Source organism: Priapulus caudatus, unplaced genomic scaffold, assembly GCF_000485595.1.
Source record: "Priapulus caudatus unplaced genomic scaffold, Priapulus_caudatus-5.0.1 Scaffold1203, whole genome shotgun sequence".
In the NCBI taxonomy this organism is placed as follows: Eukaryota; Metazoa; Priapulida; class Priapulimorpha; order Priapulimorphida; family Priapulidae; genus Priapulus; species Priapulus caudatus.
The window spans coordinates 37947-56343 of NW_014578264.1; the positions used below are offsets into that span (position 1 = coordinate 37947).

Sequence of the window (18397 nt, forward strand, 5' to 3'; positions counted from 1 at the left end):
GAAAAGAGAGAACGCAAAATAGTATGCCAGCTATACACTCGTCTATCATGCTAACTCGTCCGTTCGCCGCATATTTCAGGTGAGCGCTACAGACGCCAGATGCGCTCCTCACCAGTACATGCACAACAACGGCGTCTGCTGCGCTCGTTGTCCGCGCGGCCACGAGGTGGCGCGCGCGTGCCACACGTCGACCGACGCGCCGATCTGCGCGGCGTGCGTGTTGGGCCGCAGCTACGAGACGGCGCACGCGAGCACCGGAGCGCAGGTGTGCGCTCCCTGCACGACGACGACGTGTCCCGAATTCTCGTCGCTCGTGCACGCCTGCAACGCGACGCACGACGCCGCGTGCGTCTGCGACGCCGGCTACCGTCGCGACGCGGCGACGAACCGCTGCGCCCCTTGTCGGTCGTGCGAGGCCGGCTACGGTGCTGCCACCGTGTGCGGGGCGGGGGCGGACACGACGACGTGCGAGCCGTGTGAGAATGGCAGCTTTTCGGAGGTAGACAGTCGCGAGCTGCCGTGTCACGCGTGCAGCGAGTGCACGGACGAGCAGATCATGTTACAGGCCTGCTCGCCGACACAGGACACGATATGTTTAGGTGAGCGGCTCTATATTAGTAGTGCAGCGATGATAGCGCTCATAGGGAGAGGGCGAGAAGGGGGAGAAGGGGGTGAAGGGGGATCTGGAAAGAAATATAGAGCGAGAAAGGGCGGTCGACAGGGTCAGAGAGAGAGAGAGAGGGGGGGAGGGGGGAAGAAAGAATGCAAATTGGTGAGACAGGGTGAGATTTAAAGAGAGAAAGAGCAAAAAGGGGTGTTCGAGAGAGAGAGAGAGAGAGAGAGAGAGAGAGAGAGAGAGAGAGAGAGAGAGAGAGAGAGAGAGAGAGAGAGGGAGAGAGCGAGATAATGCGAAATTATAAGAATAAGAGTGAGGGCGTGTTAGAGTGGATGAGTGAGTATGTATGTGTGAGTGCAAGAGAGGGCGAGAGCGAAAGCGAGAACGCGAGAAAGGAAGAGAGAGTGATGGGGAAGTCAGTGAGGCAGAGAGAACAATAATCAATATTGAGATATAGGTTATATTTATATTATTATTTATATTAAAAGTGGAAAGGCGGCTCATTGAACACAAAGTAACGCAACGTAACGTAAATAATAATCTTAACACAAGTGAGCCTAATGTGCTGAATTAACGTGAGATTATTATAGGCATAGAAGAACGTAGAATAGTAGTGCACTACGGACAGTAATCAGTAAATCAGTAAATCGAAATGCGTTTAATGAAAAGCAATAACATAAAAAACATAGTCTTTACATATATTATAGCATGCGGTAGATAATCCTGAATATCGAAGAATTTTGCACAGGGGAGAGATAGTGATCCGCTAGGGGACGGCTCTGATTGGCTAATTTTGTCTCTTATTTATTTTATTTTTTATTATTTTTGGCTAATTTTGTGTTTATAATCTAGTGTTAGGATTAGGGTTAGGGTTAGGGTTAACTGATTTCTATATCCACAACTTATTTATACTAATAATGCGCCATCTAGCGAATCACTATCTCTCCCCTGAGACCTATTAAATATCGAACGCCGTGCAACGAGGCAACGCCATAGCAACGCTGTCGTTTCCATGCCAACGTAGATCTGCACATTGTTTATGATATAGCAGGCCATATGCGTTGTTTTACTATCAGGGTACACTCATTTGTCTCACGGGGGTGAAAAAAAGTTGTTTTGTTTTTCCTCAAATTTTGTTTGTGTGTTGCAAACAAGTCACATCTTGAGGCGTCAAGTCTTCAATTTTTCCTTTTTATAGCGTAAAACAGGTTCATGTGTCACTATGAGGTAGATTTGAATGATATGGTTTGATATGTGGATTATGTGAAATAGAAATAATTATAATATAAATTTATATAGAAATAATATAATTTAAAATGTTGATTCATTGAGTAAAGTGTGATGATTATTCATTACAATACGGAATTCGGAGAAGACATTTTTTGACGGAATATGCACCTCAATTTTAGGGGGGTCGCAATAAATCAATTAGTCACAATCTTACGGGGTATTCAGATTTTAAACAAACTCATTTCAATAGTTAATTTTGATTTTTAATCATGCTTAGTGGTTGCTGATGTCAGAGATACACCTGCTCAAACATTAAAAAAATCTGATGAGACGGTGATAATGGTCCAGAAATGCCGAATACTTAGATATTTTGAAAAGTAAATGTCTGTTTCAAACGGTTTCTTCGTTGTTGTAGGTTGAGCTAACAGTGCCCAATAATTGGCCATGTTACATTTTAAATAAAAGTGCACTGATTTTTTTAATGAGGCCCACAATGTGGTTATTAGCCTTATGTACCCTGATTGTAAAACAACACATATAGTCCACAGATTATTTTGTACTATCTATGACGCAGCTAACCACCTTCTTTACGTAAACCCAACCGTAAAATATAAATTCGGGTTGCGGGTGATTAAAACTTAATCTAGATAAAAAAATATAATCTTTTTTCTTTTTCCTTTTCCGCTCTGTCGCTTCCAACAGCCAAAGATTTCTCCAAACTGCGACCGCAATTGAACCTCGGCTCGAAAAGTGTAAACGTGGCGCCATCTGACGGCGTCGGCGACGCATCGAACGGCCACCTCATTCCGATCTACTGCTCGGTGCTCGCTATCGTCATCTGCTGCCTTGTCGCTTACGTCATCTATCGGCGCCGGCAGCTGTGGCAGCAGAAGCAAGAGAAGTCGCAAAAGGAGGCGACAGCAGACTGTGAGGAGGTCGGGGATGAGGAGCTGGCATTGTCCGACGGTGACACGCGCGACGACGTCGACACACGCACGAGCGTGCTGGGAAACTCTCACGCCAGTAACGTATAGACGGCGCCACGATCGCGCGCAACGCGTGATCGAGTCGGCAGCACATTACATCGCATTTGTATAGGGTATCGTATTGCATTGTACAGTCATCATAATATAATCATGTATATTTAAACATTGAGTGCTGTCCAGTATGTGAAATCGCGGTGTCCACAATGGCATAATAATTATTACATTGCGCACGATGCCATCTCGTGTTCTACCTGATATAATATCTAGTTATACAGAATATTATATCACGTCATGCATGATGTCATATTGTGTTATGCAGATGTCATGCCGTGTTACACATGGTATCATATAATCAGGAGTGAATAATAATATATTATGAATAGATCTATTATTATTTACTTCTGATATAATGTTACACAGGATATCGTGTCTCGTTCTACCTGATACCATATCACGTTATACAGATATCATATCATGTTAACGAGATATCATATCTTGTTACACAGGATATCACATCATGTTCAACAGGCATAGCACCGTATGTTGTGTGTAATGTGTGTATCATTTCGTGTTGTAAATACATGTAGTATAATATCATTCTGTCACTTGGGTATATGCGAGGCTCGGCAGGCGTATGCACGTTCACCCCGCGTACACGGTTAATCATGCGCTTGTGTGTGTGATTATTATGTCGCTACAATACTCGTATACATTCAGATAACAATCTAACGCGTGTGTGAATCGTTATGCGGCGTTCCCGTGTATGGCAACAGTCATCATAGGTCTAGAGTGAATCCCTACAGGCCATGACTGCGTGGCATTAAAATCTTCGCCCTTGACACGCCGCCGTCGTAGCTAGCGTTTGAGTATGTTCGCCACGTGACAGAGCGACGTCGTGGGCGTGACCACGTGATGGTTTTGGCGCGAATTATACTCATCCGGTATTGGCATTATCCTGTGAGAGCTTTCATTATGCGCCCATCGTCAACGATTGCTATCAACCCCACCCGCTCCCCTACCGCGCGCCGCTCTCATACGTGGTAGATGTATGGAGGTGGGACGGAGCAATGAACGTATCTGCTGCTGCTTGTAGCAGACGAGTTACGTGTTGCGGAGAGCCTGAAACATCATAGTGCTCCGCTCTCTCTCTCTAGTGGGATGCGGCTGATGATCTATATGGAAACAATTTTCACCGTAGAAACAAACGTGATAGAGTCCGGCTCTGCCTTGCTATATCGTCGAGGATAGGTGTTGTAATTCGCATCGCGCGTGAGCGCGGACCACTGTCTACATAAGTATCGTAAGGAGAGATGCCGTGTAAAGAAATCATCGAGTCACGGGAAAGGCGGAGAATCTCCGGCTGACTGGTTGGTATGCTATGTTACGTATACGTAAGTACGAGCGGTGGCGAAGACATCTCTTTCTATTATATTATGTGAATAGGGAATATAGATAGATAGAGTGAGAGAGGAAGAGAGACAAACATACAAGAAGAGAGAGAGAGAGAGAGAGAGAGAGAGAGAGGAGGAGAGGAGAGAGAGAGAGTAGAGAGAAGAAGAGAGAAGAAGAGAGAGAGAGAGAATCGAACGAGGGCGTACTAGTATAAATAAGAAGGTATATCCACCCCTCCCCCCCACACCGAAGACATAAATCGATGTAGGTTTACTTAAAATATACTCGGTATGAACCGTGTTAGCGGTGTAAACGCCTGCAAGTCGCTCCCAGATTCCCCAACATGAAATAGGATGTGACCTTTTGCCGACTTACAGTAAAGGCCACTGTGTATTTACATTAATTAGTTCGTGTACCTCCCCTTTATTGACTACGTCACGAATTTGCTATGGAAAATTTGTAAATGTTTCGTTGCCAATTTTTCCCATTAAAAGTAGAGCTATACGGACTACCGTATCGTCAATTCTTACCTGAAAGATTCTGCTCTCAACTAGTTAAAAATCCAAAAAACCTGGACGATATATAGTTATGTTCGTAGCAATGCTTGCTATGGCTAGTATGCGCACGAGTGATTTCACATCGAACAATATAGTATAATAAGAACATAATGCAGCAATTTAATCATAAAAAGTGAACAGAATTCTTATATTTGTGAAAAGTGGAAATAGTTTTTTATTTTTTACTATTTACGGTGACGTAATCAGCTTTATTGAGTTTACGCGTGTAAGTATTCTGTCTAGCGCGCATGACGCCTGTGTGACCATTGTCCCCGATCGTTATGGCAACAACGCTGCGTGCTGCTGCTTTATGAAAACAATGTTATCTGCTAATAGTTGTCTATGTCCTCTATAAGAAACGTTTTTTACGTCGCGGGCAGGAAAACATTTCTTCCTCACCCACCGTCGTTGTACATATATATATATATATATATGGTGTATATATATATATATGGTGTATATATATATTATTATATATATATAATATATATATACTATATAATATATATATATATATGGTACAACGACGGTGGGCCGAGGAAGAAATGTTTTCCTGCCCGCGACAGTAAACACATGTGTCCTTATAGAACATAGATGTTTGCCACGAAGGCAACTTGTAAAATATGCCATTACTCGTAATCACTACCAAAGATATAAGCCGTATATGAAGTGAAGCAGCATTTATAACTCATTCATTCAGCACTGTACCATTAGATTGTGAGCCCATGTTTATTCTCTTGGTCTTTCGACTTTCTACTCAAGCCCATAAATCTTTATTGAATAAACACGTTTAAATTCAAGATGACGTTCGTAATGCATAGATATTTTATGAGCAATCATACTCGTGCGAGTAAGATCATCTCTTGCTGTATTATCGCCACGTTGTCGACGGAACAGGTTTGCACGCTGTGTGTGTTGACCACGTAAATTCACAGGATGATTGCATAGAGGTATGGCAGAAATGGAACTGTGGCTGTGACCTGCCATCAATGACGATCAACGGGTGAACGTTCAGTGATACCACGAATAAACCATATGCTGCACCTTTGTTCATTCATATTCTCATCTAAAGATAAAGCAATCTCACTACACGGATTTAGCATATGGTTGACTTATTGCGTCTTACACGCATATCGTAACTGCTACGTCGTTATTGCGCGTTCTAAACCCTGCAATTCGTTCCGTGTATTGTGGGACTGCAGGTGCGGTAACTCAAAAATTACTTCTTGGCATATTTATAATAATCGTGGCACATCAAGGCTTTGTCTCTCGTCGTTGCAATCGCCCCTGATCTTCAGTAAGGCGACAAGCCGCGCTGACTATCGGGAAGGCTTTACGGAATTCCCAGGCATTCTCACCGATCAACAAATGATGGTTTATTTTTCACCTGAAAACGAAAACAGATGGCGCTGCGTCACACGGTTAGCATAGACAACAACGACCCGCGATGTGATTACACGAATATAGCGGACACGGTTAGGGATGACGTCGGGTGGGTTCTTATAAAGAGATGGAAAGACGTGTAGATATGGTACGAGGGAATGGCTATGGATGGAATTGTGGAAGATGCAGTGAGGTGACAGTCTATTAGTGAAATGTAGACGACGGTGAGACGCTAACATGTACCGAGATTGTAGGCCTACGGTGTGTGATGCGGGGCAGCGATGGCTGGGAGAACGAACGGCGAATCTGAACTAGGTGATGTCGGCGGTGTGGGATGGTGAAATATGAAGAGCGGTGGTGTGGGTGGGCGTTGAGGGTGAATATAGGGGGGGTGATGTGGGTGGGTGTGCAAAGATGACTATGAGGTGGGTGATCTGTGGTGGGGTGGAGGATAAGGATCATTCTCAGTCGGGTGAGGTGAGGTAAGCTGTGGACTGAATACTCAATACAAGGGTCGAAAATATTCGCGCACTTGCTGAAAATGCTACAGGTATCTATCTATATACTTATCTACACCCACGTTTAAACGCCTGCATTGCTATGGTTTAAGCATTCGTTTCTTCATAATTTACGATGCGGATGCGAACGATGTGCGTGATATCACCTTGAGATCCCGCTGTAGACAATCCTTCATCTCCTGCAGCCGTTGATAGCTGCCTCCGCGTCGCTTAAGCTTGTTCCCACAGCTCTCGCACCGTTGCTGATTCTCCGCTATCTCGTACAACAATCTGCAACATTTAGCCCATAGATGGCGCTCGTATACCCTCTCATCAAGCATAATACTATATGCTCTATCGCTAGGCCGTTCACAGATCGTGGAGTATCACTGAAATCGATTTTAGTGCTAATGGTTTACTGCCGACAGCAAGAAAGCAGAACTGTTGTTGTTTCGCCTGACTTGAGTGTGTGGCCTCGCGCTGCAACACGTTCATTCTGAGATTACGGTTTTGCCGATTTGCTAAAACATCATCGCTTCTTACATCAAGGTAACTTTGCCCATCGATATAGAGAATCACCCCACGTAGATAAAAAATCTCACTGGTCTACAAACTTATTGGCTCGTTGCCAGACATATACGGACGTCTGCCAAGACGCCCGAGTCTGAATAGCCAGAAGCACTATTGTCTGCGTGCTAATTTCGGCAACTATCTGAAGGTGAACTTTGCTAGTGCGCTGACCTTTGTGTGGGGCGTCGTGACACATGTTCGACGTTAGGGCGCCGCTGCGCGCGTGTGCAGCGCGTCCGTTTGCCACTTGGAGGAGCTGTAGACGCGGGATGATTTGCTTCAGCCGATCTATATTCTTCTCCATGTAAAATCTGCCGCTTCAGTACCTGCAAGAGCAGCGGTCACGTCACAGGGTCACGGTGACCGTTCGGCCGATTGGAGACGCGGCGAGACGATGGCTCGCGACGCTCTCTTCTCTCGCTCTCATCTCTCCTCTCTCCCTCCCCAATAAAACGCACACGCACACACGCAACACACAACACACACACACACACACACACCAAACACACACACACACAACCGCATACCGCACGCACGTCACACGCCCAACACCCACACACAACACACACTCTGCTCTTCGCTCTCCTCTCTGTACTCTCTCCCCCCCCTCTCCGTTCCCTGCGCTGCTTAACCCTTGACAGGTTGTCTGAGTGCGTGACCTCGCGCTGACCTCGTCTCGTGTCTCTCACTTGACTGCTTTGTTCACCTCTGTTGAACTGACTCCACATTCGTTGGCATGACATTGTCCACATCGACCTCTAGAATCTATGCGCAGCTGCGCTAGACTTGGTGCGCTTCTGCCTGCGAGTGCTGGATGTTGCGATCACATGGTGCTGGCATACCACGGTGTGGTGGTCCGAGTCCCTGCATACACGCAACGCGCAGCAGCATAGTATAAGCGTTACAGCCAAGCAGGCGTAGTGACGACACGCGACAAACTACGCGAGACATTTTTACGTCACGCCACAGGACAGTCTTATGATCGCATGCGCTACTCACGCGGCTAACGTTTCGAAGTCACACACCACACACCCGCAGCGTATAACGTCACGCGGACGCGCCCATACGCAGTCAACGTCTGACGGCACGACGTTAGCAGTGTTATGACGTCACGCATAGCAGTGGTTGACGCCATGGCACACACAGCAAACGTCTCAGTCACGCACAGCAACGTCCATTCGCGGCGCAGACCGCGTACATACAGGGTAATGTGCACAAGCGTCAGCGCGAAATCACTACGCAGCAACCTCATCACGTCATCATAGCGAATCGTTGACAGTATTTAACGCCGACGCACCGCCGCCACCACACACACACTTCTAGGTGCTAGCACCTGCCCCCCCCCCACAACACACACACCCACCCCCCACACAAGCAACGTACATGTCACTCTCCACGAAAATGTGTGATGATATGTGCAACCGCACACGACAACTAACGACGTCACGCGACCGCACAGCGACGTGTGCCGTCACGTGCCAATGTTATTCACGCGGCTGTGCAATTCATACCATGCATTAATACGTTACGTACGAAATTATAATGCGTTAGGAGACCTAAACGTTGCCCGTAACGCACACGCTACACTAATTTACTCGTGCACGATGATCGATTTATCGATTTTGCTTGTATTAGAGTGATGCAAGATAGATCATCGATTAGATATCGATGAGATATCTGGAACGAGGCTACGCTTCGTTCCGCGCAGCAAACCTATCGATCTATAACGATGTGATGTAAGGATGAGCAGCCTACGTTCTCGTCTGCTCGACTCCAGATGGAAGCAGATGCCACGTGACGTGTTGCTCAGCTTGTAGCTGAGCTCGTCTAGCGACAAGCGCCATCTGCTTGTCGTCGTGTCGAACTCTAGCGACTGCGCGATCTCTGTTCAACCTGCGTATAGGGATGACGAAACGTGTGGTATCGCGAATGTGCACCGTGCGCCACTCGGTCTCGTGGGGAAAAATTTTTGTAATAAGACGTCGCGAACATGTACACACGCACAACACACACGCGCACGCGCACAACACACACAGGCGCACACGCACACCGCAGACACAAGACACGCGCACAGGAGACACAGGCGACATGCCACACCATACGCGCGCGCGCACCCGCACACACACACACCACACACACACACACACACACACACACACACATACGCGCGCACACACACAGTACGCAACGCCGCACGCACGCACGCACGCACCCACACACACACCACAACACACAAGCGCATACAGGCGCACGTCCGCACGTCTGCACGTCCGCACACTTACCTCATTTGTGCATCTATCCGGTCCAATGCAATAGTCATCTTCTCCTTGCATTCTTTTGCTAGATTAACTTCCTATAAGCACAATAGTTTACCGACCAATTACTACCGCTTTTTCATGCTATGAGAGAACACGAGTGAGAACATTCACATGCATAATTTTTAAAGAAAATATTTGATAAACACGTAAAAACAAATTAAGAATGAAGCCAAATAGATATCACTAGATGATATACAATGCAATATTTACTTATAGCACGCGTCATCTGGGTATACGTTGCGCAACTGAACACATAGCGTGATATTGCACTGTAATGCAATGTCAAAATACATAACATGGCATCACAGAATATCGTCTCTATGATATCTCAGTATGTCACATGATATCATGGTATCTAGCATGATATCCGAGAGTTTAGCATGATACCCGTATCAGTTCTCTCTCGGCGTTGTCATGTACAAGGTCAATGTTTTGCCGCTGTTCCCTAATACGAAGACATTCTTCTGCTATTTCTAAAGGCCCGTTCATCTCCTGCAGTGACTTATCCAACCTGTGAATTAATTAATCATATATCACCTGATTAATTATATATTAATTAATTAGCGGTTTTTCGTCGCCGAACTTCCTGTGACGTCATTCCCAGGCAATAGCTCTGAGCTCATAAATGATAAAGGTTGCTCATAGCTGTAGAGACTATGAAGTGTTATGTAAAGGGTCGTGTGTGGGGGAGGGGAGGGGAGCGGAGATCACGGGGTCAAGACGTGGGGGGGATTATAGGATCGAAAATCTTTGAAGGTCGAACGTTCAAAAGACCCAAGTTCGAATTAATTGGATTCGTGCGAGTTTAAAGATAACTGGGGGTTACGATGATCGCATTCATGTAAGGTAAATGGTATTAGAGATGTATTAATGAATAGGTAAGGTATGGGTATATTATGGTAATTCATATTGCAATCAATGTTATTAAGAAGGCTGTAAAATAGTTTTACGAGTACATTCGAAGACACACAGGGCAGTGTTGTGATCGTTGCCATGACACCGGTCGCATGGCAACGCGTTACCTTCTCCTGAAGTCGGACAAAACGTTGATCTCCGTCACCATCTTGTCGGATTCGGTGAGCAGCTCCGACTTCCAATAACTAATGTCGCTGATCCGGTTTCCGAGTTTCTGTCCGGCGTCGGCCTGCGTCATCCGCGTCTTCTCGTCCGCATCCCGGATGAGCCGAACCGTTTCGAAACGCAACTTCTCGGCGCTGTTTCGCATGCCCGACGCCTGCGCAGCGATGCTCAGACTGGCGTTAAGCCACTCTGCCGGCGTGGAGCGAGCAAGCATCACCTAAATAAGACGGTATAGAACGACATAATATCGATGTATTTTACTTATAAATGATACTCGGTATGACACCGTGTTACGGTATAAACCCTGCCAAGCGCTCCCAGAATTCTCCCCAACATGAATAGAGGATGTGACCTTTTGCCGACTTACAGTAAAGCCACTGTGTATTTACGTAATTAGTTCGTGTATCCTTTAAATTGACTACGTCACGAATTTGCTATGGTAAAATTTGTAAAATGTTTGTTGCCATTTTTTCCATTAAAAGTAAGAGCTAACGGGACTACGTATCGTCAAATTCTTACCTGATAAGATTGCTTCTCAACTAGTTAAAAATCCAAAAAACCTGGACGATATGATATTAGTGTTCCTAGCAATTGCTTGCTATGGGCTATGTATGCGTCACGAGTGTATGTTCACATCGAACAATATAGTATAATAAGAAGCATAATGCAGCAATTTAATCATAAAAAGTGAACAGAATTACTTATATTTTGTGAAAAAGTGGAAATAGTTTTTTTATTTTTTACTATTTACGGTGACGTAATCACTTTATTTGACGTTTACGCGTGTAAGTATTCTGTCTAGCGCGCATGACGTGTGTGACCATTGTCCCCCGTCGTTATGGCAACAACGCTGCGTGCTGTCTTTATGAAAACAATGTTATCTGCTAATAGTTGTCTATGTCCTCTATAAGAACACGTTTTTTACTGTCGCGGGCAGGAAAACATTTCTTCCTCACCCACCGTCGTTGTACCATATATATATATATATATATATATGGTACAACGACGGTGGGCGAGGAAGAAATGTTTTCCTGCCCGCGACAGTAAAACATGTGTCCTTATAGAACATAGATAGTTGCCACGAGGCAACTTGTAAATATGCCATTACTCGTAATCACTACCAAAGATATAAGCCGGTTATATGAAGTGAAGCAGCATTTATAACTCATTCAATTCAGCACTGTACCATTAGAATTGTGAGCCCATGTTTATCTCATTGGTCTTTCGACTTTCTACTCAAGCCCATATAATCTTTATTGTAATAAACACGTTTAAATTCAAGATGACGTTCGTAATGCATAGCATATTTTATGAGCATCATACTCGTGCGAGTAAGATCATCTCTTGCTGTATTATCGCCACGTTGTCGACGGAACAGGTTTGCACGTGTGGTGTTGACCACGTCAATTACAGGATGATGCATAGAGGTATGGCAGAAATCGAACTGTTGCTGTGACCTGCCATCAATCTGTACAACGGGTGAACGTTCAGTGATAAACACGAAAACACCATATGCTGCCAACTTTTGGTTCATTCATATTTCTCAATCTAAAGATAAAGCAATCTCACTACACGGATTTACATATGTTGACTTATTGCGTCTTACACGCTATTCGTTAACTGCTACGTCGTTATTGCGCGTTCTAAACCCTGCAATTCGTTCCCGTGTATTGTGGGATTGCAGGTGCGGTAACTCAAACATGTGCTCTTTGCATATTTATTAATTATCGTGGCACATCAAGGCTTTGTCTCTCGTCGTTGCAATCCTGCCCTTGATCTTCAGTAGGCGACAAGCCGCGCGTGACATATCGGGAAGGCTTTACGGATTCCCAGGCATTTCTCACGATCAACAAATACGCTGTTATTTTTCACCTGAAAACGAAAACCAGATGGCGCTGCGTCACACGGTTAGCATAGACAACAACGACGCCGAGTGTGATTACGAACGAATAGCGGACACGGTTAGGGATGACGTCGGTGGGGTTCTTATAAAGAGATGGAAAGGGACGTGCATGTAGATATGGTACAAGGGAATGGCTATGGATGGAATTGTGGATATGCAGTGAGGTGACAAGTCTATTAGTGAAATGTAGACGACGTGAGACGCGGTAACATGTACCGAGATTGTAGGCCTACGGTTGTGTGATGCGGGGTAGCGTGGCTGGGAGAACGAACGTGCGAATCTGAACTAGGTGATGTAGGCGGGTGTGGGATGGTGAATATGAAGAAGGGTGGTGTGGGTGGGCGTTGGAGGGTGAAAATGAGGTGGGGTGATGTGGGTGGGTGTGGGATGGTGACTATGAGGTGGTGTGATGTGGGTGGGTGTGGGAGGATAAGGATCATGTCAGTCGGGTGAGGTGAGGTAAGGCTGTGGACTGAATACTCCAATACAAGGGTCGAAAATATTCGCCCCTTGCTGAAAATGTACAGGTCTATCTATATATTATCTACACCGCGTTTAAACGCCTGCATTGCTATGGTTAAGCATTCGTTTCTTCATAATTTACGATCGGATGCGAACGATGTGCGTGACGTCACCTCGAGATCCCGCTGTAGACAATCCTTCATCTCCTGCAGCCGTTGATAGGCTGCCTCTGCGTCCTGTAGCTTGTTCCCCAGCTCTCGCACCGTTGCCTGTATCTCCGCTATCTCGTACACCAATCTGCAACATTTACGCCCATAGATGGCGCTCGTATACACTCATCAAGCATAATACTATATGCTCTATCGCTAGGCAGTTCACAGGTCGTGGGAGTACGGCTGAACATGGAATTTGGAATTTAGTGCTATATGGTTTACTCCGACAGCAAGAAAACAGACTGTTGTTGTTTCGCCGAGTTGATGTGTGGGCCTCGCGCTGCAACACGTTTACATTCTGAGATTTCGGTTTTTGCCGATTTGTCTAAAGCATCATCGCTTCTTACATCAAGGTGACTTTGCGCCATCGATATAGAGAATCACCACCACGTAAACAAAAATCTCACTGGTCTACAAATTATTGGCTCGTTGCCAGACATACCGGACGTCTCGCAGAGACGCCCGAGTCTGAATAGCCGAGAGGCACTATTGTCTGGCGCTAATTCGCAACTATCTGAAGGTGAACTTTGCTAGTCGCGCTGACCTTTGGTGTGGCGGGTCGTGACACAGTTCGACGTTAGGGCGCGCTGCGCGCGTGTGCAGCCGCGTTTGTGCCACTTGGAGAGGAGCCTGTAGGTCGCGGATGGATTTGCTCAGCAGATCTATGTTCTTCTCCATGTCAAACATCTCCGTCATGACCTGCAAGAGCAGGTGACGTCACAGGTCACCGGTGACACGTCGCCGATTGGAGACGGGCGAGAATGATGGCTGCACGCTCTCTTTCTCTCGCTCTCTCTCTCCCTCTCTCCCTCCCCAATAAACGCACACGCACACACGCACCAACACCCACACACACAAACACACACTCTCTCTTTCGCTCTCCTCTCTGTACTTCTCCCCCCCCTCTCTCCGTTCCCTGCCTGCTTACCCTTGACAGGTTGTGCTGAGTGCGTGACCTCGCGTCCTCGTACTCTCGTTGTCTCTCACTGATGCTGGTGTTCACCTTGTTGAACTGACTCCACATGTCGTTGATGCACATTGTCCACATCGCCTCTAGATCTTTGCGCAGCTGCGCAGACTTGGTGCGCTCTGCCTGCGAGTGCTGGATGTTCGAGTCACTGTGCTGCATCCACGTCTGTGGGTCCGAGTCCCTGCATCACACGCACGCGCAGCAGCATATAACGTTACGCACAGCAGCGTATGACGTCACGCGACACATACGCGGCAACGTTTTACGTCACGCACAGCAGCTTATGACGTCATGCGCTACTCACGCGGCAACGTTTCGAGTCACACACACACACACACACCGCAGCGTATAACGTCACGCGTGACGCGACGCATACGCGTCAACGTCTTACGGCACGCGTAGCAGTGTATGACGTCACGCACAGCAGTGTATGACGTCATGGCACACACAGCAACGTCGCACGTCACGCACAGCAACGTCACATATCGCGCGGCAGACGCGTACATACAGGGTATGTGCACAACGTCACGCGAAACACACGCAGCAACCTCTCACGTCATGCATAGCAACGTTGCACATATTAACGCGACGCACCCCGCCACACACACACACACACGCCCCCCCCCACACACACACACACCCCACCCCCCACACACAGCAACGCTACATGTCACTCCCACGGAAATGTGTGTGATAATGTGCAACGCACACGACAACATACGACGTCACGCGACGCACAGCGACGTGTGCCGTCACGTGCCAATGTTATTTCACGCGGCTGTGCAATCTCATACCATGCATTAATATACGTTAACGTACGAAATTATTATATGCGTTAAGAGACCTAAACGTTGCCCGTAACGCACACGCTACACTATATTACTCGTGCACGATGATCGATTTATCGATTTTGCTTGTATTAGAGTGATGCAATCGATAGATCATCGATTAGATATCGATGAGATATCTGGAACGAGGCTACGCTTCGTTCCGCGCAGCAAACCTATCGATCTATAACGGATGTGATGTAACGGATGTGAGCAGCCTACGTTCTCGTCTGCTCGACTCCAGGATGGAAGCAGATGCCACGTGACGTGTTGCTCAGCTTGTAGCTGAGCTCGTCTAGCGACAGCGCCATCTGCTTGTCTGTCGTGTCGAACTCTAGCGACTGCAGCGAATCTCTGTTCAACCTGCGTATAGCGATGACGAAACGTGTGGGTATCGCGAATGTGCATCCGTGCGCCACCTCGCGTCTCGTGGGGAAAATATTTTGTAATAAGACGTCGCGCACACATGTACACACGCACAACACACACGCGCACGCGCACAACACACACAGGCGCACACGCACACACGCAGACACACAGACACGCGCACACAGGAGCACACAGGCGGACATGCACACACGCATACGCGCGCGCGCACACGCACACACACACACACACACACACACACACACACACACACACTACACAATATCCGCGCACAGTCAACGAGGCATTGCCGCTTACGCACGCACGCACAGCACGCACGCACGCACGCACACACACACACACACACACACCACACAAAGCGCATACAGGCGCACGTCCGCAGCGTCTGCACGTCCGCACACTTACCTCATTTGTGCATCTATCCGGTCCAATGCAATAGTCATCTTCTCCTTGCATTCTTTTGCTAGATTAACTTCCTATAAGCAACATAGTTTACGCGACCAATTAACTACCCCGCTTTTTCATGCTATGAGAGACACGAGTGAGAACATTCACATGCATAATTTTTAAAGAAAATATTTGATAAACACGTAAAAACAATTAAGATGAAGCCAAAATAGATATCACTAGATGATATACAATGCAATATTTACTTATAGCACGCGTCATCTGGGTATACGTTGCGCAACTGACACATAGCGTGATATTGCACTGTAATGCAAGTCAAATACATAACATGGCATCACAGAATATCGTCTCTATGATAATCTCAGTATGTCACATGATATCATGGTATCTAGCATGATATCCGAGAGTTTAGCATGATACCCGTATCAGTTCTCTCTCGGCGTTGTCATGTACAAAGGTCAATGTTTTGCCGCTGTTCCTAATACGAAGACATTCTTCTGCTATTTCTAAAGGCCCGTTCATCTCCTGCAGTGACTTATCCAACCTGTGAATTAATTAATCATATCATATCACCTGATTAATTATATATTAATTAATTAGCGGTTTTTCGTCGCCGAACTTGCCTGTGACGTCATTCAGCGGCAATAGCTCTGAGCTCATAAATGATAAAGGTTGCTCATAGCTGTAGAGACTATGAGTGTTATGTAAAGGGTCGTGTGTGGGGGAGGAGGGGAGCGGAGATCACGGGTCAAGACGTGGGGGAATTATTAGGATCGAAAATCTTTGAAGGTCGAACGTTCAAAGACCCAAGTTCGAATTAATTGGATTCGTGCGAGTTTAAAGATAACTGGGGGTTACGATGATCGCATTCATGTAAGGTAAATGGTATTAGAGATGTATTAATGAATAGGTAAGGTATGGGTATATTATGGTAATTCATATTGCAAGCAATGTATTAAGAAGGCTGTAAAATAGTTTTACGAGTACATTCGAAGACACACAGGGCAGTGTTGTGATCGTTGCCATGACACCGGTCGCATGGCAACGCGTTACCTTCTCCTGAAGTCGGACAAAACGTTGATCTCGCGTCACCATCTGTCGGATTGCGTGAGCAGCTCCGACTTCCAATAACTAATGTCGCTGATCCGGTTTCCGAGTTTCTGTCGCGGCGTCGGCCTGCGTCATCCGCGTCTTCTCGTCCGCATCCGGATGAGCCGAACCGTTTCGAAACGCAACTTCTGCGCGCTGTTCGCATGCCCGACGGCCTGCGCAGCGATGCTCAGACTGGCGTTAAGCCACTCTGCCGGCGTGGAGCGAGCAAGCATCACCTGATGTTGACACGAGAGCAGATGTTAGAGTTGTGTGTGTAAGGTTACGTGAGGTGCAAGCATCACATAATGTTGACACAAGAGCAGATGTCAGAGTTGTGTGTGTAAGGGGAGGTGAGGGGCAAGCACCATCTGATCAGGAGTAAGATAATATAGATATAATATAATAAATCTATATAAGATAAATCTATATTATCGTTAGCTCCATGATCTGATGGTTACCCACAGGCAGGGTGTGATTATAGCTAGCATAAACTAGTCATGAGCCAAATTCAGATGTTTATGAGGGGGCTAAGCATGTCCTGGTGGTAACAGACAGACAGATAGACGTTAGGTGTGAGTGTGTTGCGGTGAGGTAAAGCGGGAAAAATACATCCTGATTCTGACAGACGCAGACAGAATAGACGTCAGACGTGTATGTAAGTGGAGGGGGGCAAGTAATTACCGCAACGGCAAGATAAGCAAATACACCCCCGTTCACGCACGGCAAACACAACACAACGGTGCAGCGGCCGCACAATTCGCGCTACGCACACACACACACACACACACACACACACACACACACACACAACACACACACACACACACACACACACATGCTCGCGCACTGTGGCGGGGGAGCAAGCATGACGCAAATGAGTGTCACACAGATCATGTCAAACAGAAAGATGGCATCGTTAATGCTGTTGATAAGATGAGATAACTAAACTTGAATATGGTTACTAAGTAGCTATCGATTGTTCAGGGAGATACAGTGGGTGGCTAGAATTCGCGGATGTAAGCATTGTAGGTAGTACATACCGGCTACTGTCGTTATCACGGTGTTGGTTTATATTTTTGTGGCAACAAACAGAATGAATCGAACGCAGCCGATGCGAATTAAAAGTTCAGACATAGATGGCAGAAACTCTTCACCTGGCGAGGGTGTTCATCAGCATAAGGGGGGGTGGGGGGGGGGGGGGGGATAGGGCTGTAGGGCTTGAGACTCGACGATGAGGGCTGACACGTGAGGCCAGTCTAACCTGGCTGTATTTCTGCTCCTCTAACTGCCGTCGCGTGGCGTCGCCACCGTACCATACGTGCTCGTCTGCCACGCATACTCGTGGTGTGCGCTGCTCTGTAGTAGCCGAATGTCGCTTGCCGCGACTTTACGACGGGAAGAACGGATCTTTGCCCTACTTCTTGATACGCGATTACGCAACATTAGGCGGAAGTAGGCGCTTGACGGAGCGACCGCCATACATGAGTAATCCGTGGCTCATTGTTTG

General features: G+C 46.7%; 3 protein-coding genes across 3 annotated transcripts in view; 1 reads left to right on the forward strand and 2 right to left on the reverse strand.

Annotated features, from left to right (window-relative positions):
• Positions 1 to 415: 415 nt before the first annotated feature.
• On the forward strand, positions 416 to 4325 carry LOC106815805 (death domain-containing membrane protein NRADD-like). Its single transcript, XM_014820316.1, has 2 exons — positions 416 to 599; positions 2549 to 4325. Exons 1-2 carry the CDS (start codon positions 557 to 559, stop codon positions 2878 to 2880), a joined length of 375 nt encoding a protein of 124 aa, XP_014675802.1. The 5' UTR covers positions 416 to 556; the 3' UTR covers positions 2881 to 4325.
• A 1810-nt stretch (positions 4326 to 6135) lies between these two features.
• Positions 6136 to 10844, reverse strand: LOC106815802 (tektin-3-like). Its single transcript, XM_014820314.1, has 6 exons — positions 10572 to 10844; positions 9937 to 10060; positions 9514 to 9584; positions 8987 to 9124; positions 6829 to 6952; positions 6136 to 6168 (listed from the first exon to the last, which is right to left on the reverse strand). The coding sequence occupies exons 1-6, from the start codon at positions 10841 to 10843 to the stop codon at positions 6136 to 6138; spliced, it is 762 nt and encodes a 253-aa protein (XP_014675800.1). The 5' UTR covers position 10844.
• Positions 10845 to 12142: 1298 nt separating this feature from the next.
• The window catches only part of LOC106815803 (tektin-3-like), a 9621-nt gene continuing 3366 nt past the window's right edge, over positions 12143 to 18397 (reverse strand). The window contains exons 3-10 of the mRNA XM_014820315.1: positions 17019 to 17126; positions 16852 to 16893; positions 15796 to 15866; positions 15226 to 15366; positions 14135 to 14357; positions 13751 to 13905; positions 13168 to 13291; positions 12143 to 12501 (exon numbers count right to left, since the gene is read on the reverse strand). Of these exons, the coding sequence (XP_014675801.1) occupies positions 12409 to 12501; positions 13168 to 13291; positions 13751 to 13905; positions 14135 to 14357; positions 15226 to 15366; positions 15796 to 15866; positions 16852 to 16893; positions 17019 to 17126 (957 nt within the window). The 3' untranslated portion in view covers positions 12143 to 12408. The remainder of the gene's footprint in view (positions 12502 to 13167; positions 13292 to 13750; positions 13906 to 14134; positions 14358 to 15225; positions 15367 to 15795; positions 15867 to 16851; positions 16894 to 17018; positions 17127 to 18397) is intronic.